General features: G+C 45.2%; 1 protein-coding gene across 1 annotated transcript; it reads left to right on the top strand.

Annotated features, from left to right (window-relative positions):
- The first annotated feature begins 514 nt into the window (after positions 1-514).
- Positions 515-2,191, top strand: LOC118628138 (mas-related G-protein coupled receptor member X2-like). Its single transcript, XM_036258899.1, has one exon. The coding sequence runs from the start codon at positions 578-580 to the stop codon at positions 1,520-1,522; it is 945 nt and encodes a 314-aa protein (XP_036114792.1). The 5' UTR covers positions 515-577; the 3' UTR covers positions 1,523-2,191.
- Positions 2,192-3,381: the final 1,190 nt, after the last annotated feature.

The following is a 3,381-nucleotide window of genomic DNA, read 5'->3' as shown; positions in this document are numbered from 1 at the left end:
TGCATGTCCCTAAAGCATGGTCTTTCTCCTTGGTGGATGGGCCTGTTAGTCATGAGGGTAGACTGTGGTCATCTCCATTCTTCCTGACTTCATGCTGCTGAGGGGGAAATCCCAGCCCAGGACAGAAGTAACACTTGCGCCCATAACCATCTCTGGGTCTCTCAGATTCTACCCCAGATATTGATCTCCTTCTTCAGAAAATTCTGGGGACGTGGCATTACCTCTAGACAGTGACTGGAAGCTGGGGTCAGGGGGACATGATGGGACTGCAGAGTATTTCCAAGTCAGTAAAGGGTCCATGTTGCAGTGGAGAGAGCTCAGGCTCTAGAGTCAGAGAGAACTGGGTTTGATTCCAAGTCCAGGGCTCCAAGGCTGTGTGGCCTCCCATACGTATCTGAACCCCTGGAATCCTACGTTTCCCTCCTCTGTAACACGGAACAGTAACCACATAGCATGGTGGCTGCGAGAATCAGTGATCATACCTGGTACTCAAATATTGTTTTTTCTCAGTGTCACCACTACAGAGGTTGTGGGCCTGGATCCGAGTGTCACAGCCTGGGGGACTAAACTCACACCAATGAATGGAAGTAACTCAGCCCTCTCTAAGTGTGCCAAGGGGACCCTGACCTCAGCTGTTCTGGTGTTCATCATTGCCCTGGCTGGGCTGGCAGCAAATGCGGTGGTGCTCTGGCTGCTGGGCTTGCGCATGCGGAGGAACCCCTTCTCTGTCTACATCCTCAACCTGGCGGGAGCCGACTGCCTCTTCCTCTGCTGCCAGATTGTGTTTTCCCTGAGGACACTCATCTACAAATTCCATTCCGTGTGTATTTCCATCCCCTATATTTTCCTCACTGTGTCCATCTTCGCCTACATCGCAGGCCTGAGCATTCTCAGCGCCATTAGCACAGAGCGCTGCCTGTCAGTCCTGAGGCCCATCTGGTACCGCTCCCACCGCCCCAGACACCTGTCAGCCGTCACGTGTGCCCTGCTCTGGGCCCTGTCCCTGCTGCTGAGCATCCTGGAAGGGAACTACTGTGGCTTCCTGGAGACGCAACGTTACCAAGCTTGGTGCCAGGCGTTTGATTTCATCATTGCTGCGTGGCTGATTTTGTTACTCGTGCTCCTCTCTGGGTCCAGCCTGGCACTGATGACCAGACTGCTGTGTGGCTCCCAGCGGGTGCCGCTGACCAGGCTCTACGTGACCCTCATGCTCACAGTGCTGGTCTTCCTCCTCTGCGGCCTGCCCTTTGGCTTCAAGTGGTTTCTGTGTTACTGGATTCGGAAATTTTGCAGTGAAACGTTTTCATATTTCCTTACAAGAACTGGGATTATCTTGTCTAGTCTTAACAGCAGTGCCAACCCCATCATTTACTTTTTTGTTGGCTCCTTTAGGCAGCAGAAGCAGCTGCGGCAGACCCTCGGGTTGGTTCTCCAGAGGGCTTTGGAGGACATCACTGAAGAAAAGTGGGGGAAGCCTTCTCAAGGAACCAGGGAGACTTCAGGAAGCAGTTTCACCCAGTGATTCTCTATCAAGCAGGGTTCAGTGAGAGAAATAGTACATATAGAGGTTTCTATATTAATATAGAAATGTAAGAAGATGATACATATATACATATCCATATATGGTTAAACTGTCTCTGCAAGGCTGTTTTCTGATTCTAGAGCTTCAAGTCTGCAGGGCAAACTAGAACCCAGGAGCCTGTGCTAAAACCCATGATAATGACCAGAATTCATGTCAGTCTCTCTCAGTGGCTGCGTTTTGATGAGACAAGAGTTCTGCAGGAGAAGTTGGCTCCCTTCATCATGGAGCTAAACACACTCCTGATCAGAGTCAGAGGCTGAGGAGGATCCGGGAAGGTGGAGCAGCTGCAGACCCAGCTGCTGCCTCACACCCATGCAATGCACATGCATGAGCACTCTGCTGCCTTGCACTAATCTTCCGTGCATAAAAACAGTATGGCTGCTGCTTCATTTCCAACCACCAAATTTTGTTGATGCCCACCCTAACTAGAAACATACATAGAAGGGAAAGGAATTCTGGAAAACAGTTCAGCCTAGCCAAGTCAACACTTTTAAACCCATCACAGTCTACCCCTTGTCAACTCGGCATCCATAAACACCTCATTAAATCATAACAAAGCAAAGTCAACCTTCTTCTTAACATGATATACTTATCTCACCTATATCTGAAACATACCAACCTTTTCCCTAAAGAGGATATATCTTTTTCTGTGCTTTGGGCCATTTGTATATCTTTTTTTTTTCTTTATTTTTCTTTTTTGAAGTGCCTGTTCAAGTCTGCTATTTTTATTGGGTTGTTTGTCTCTTTACATTGATTTGTTAGAGTTCTTTATATATTCTAAATAAAAATCCTTTGTCAGATTTATGTATTGCAAATATATTTTCCCCATCCTGGACTTGCCTATTCATTTTTCAAGTATCTTTTGATGGGCAGAAGTTTTTATTTTTTGTGAAATCTAATTTATTAGTTTTTTTTTCTTTTATGAATAGTACTTTATGCATTCTAAGAAATCTTTGCCTACTCCCAAGGAAACAAAGGTATTCTCCAATGTTTTCTTCTAACAGTATTACAATTTTTGCTTTTACAAAAAAAGCAAAATTTCATTTAGACGTATGAGCCATTTCTAATTCATTTTTCTGCAGAGTTTGAAGTAGGGGTCAAGATTTATATTTTTTCCTATACAGTTATCCAGTTGTCCAGCACACTATTGAAAAGACATTACACACACACACACACACACACATTCAACCATTTAGAATGTTCAGAATGTGTCCTTATAAACATGGGGGTATTTCTAGACATTCTGATCTGTTCTATCAGTCAGCCTATGGGCCAGATCTGGTTCACTGCCTTTTCTTGTAAGTAAACTTTCATTGGAACATAGTCATACCCATTTGTTTACATCTTATCTGTGGCTACTTTCATGATACAACAGCAGGATTGAGTAGCTGTTACAGAGGCTACATGGCCACAAAGACTAAAATATTTACTATCCAGCCCTCTACAAAATAAGTTGGCTGGTCTCTGGTGTATTTTTTAATATTTTTTTTACTGATATTTTAGAGAGAAAGGAAGGGAGAGATAGAAACATCCATGTGAGAAACATCCATCAGCTGCCTCCTGCACACCCCCTACTGGGGATGGAGCCCACAACCCGGGCATGTGCCCTGACCAGGAATCGAACCAGGACTTCTCAGTCCATGGGACGACCCTCAGTCCACTGAACACCAGCTGGGCTCTCTTGTGTATTCTTACAACAACACCCACCATCCTTGCATCCCTGGAATTACTCCCACTTGGTCATGATGAGTAATTTTTTTGATGTATCGCTGGATCTGATTTGCTAATATTTTGTTAAG

This window comes from Molossus molossus, unplaced genomic scaffold, assembly GCF_014108415.1.
Source record: "Molossus molossus isolate mMolMol1 unplaced genomic scaffold, mMolMol1.p scaffold_m16_p_13, whole genome shotgun sequence".
In the NCBI taxonomy this organism is placed as follows: Eukaryota; Metazoa; Chordata; class Mammalia; order Chiroptera; family Molossidae; genus Molossus; species Molossus molossus.
This window is presented reverse-complemented; position numbering and strand designations above follow the sequence as displayed.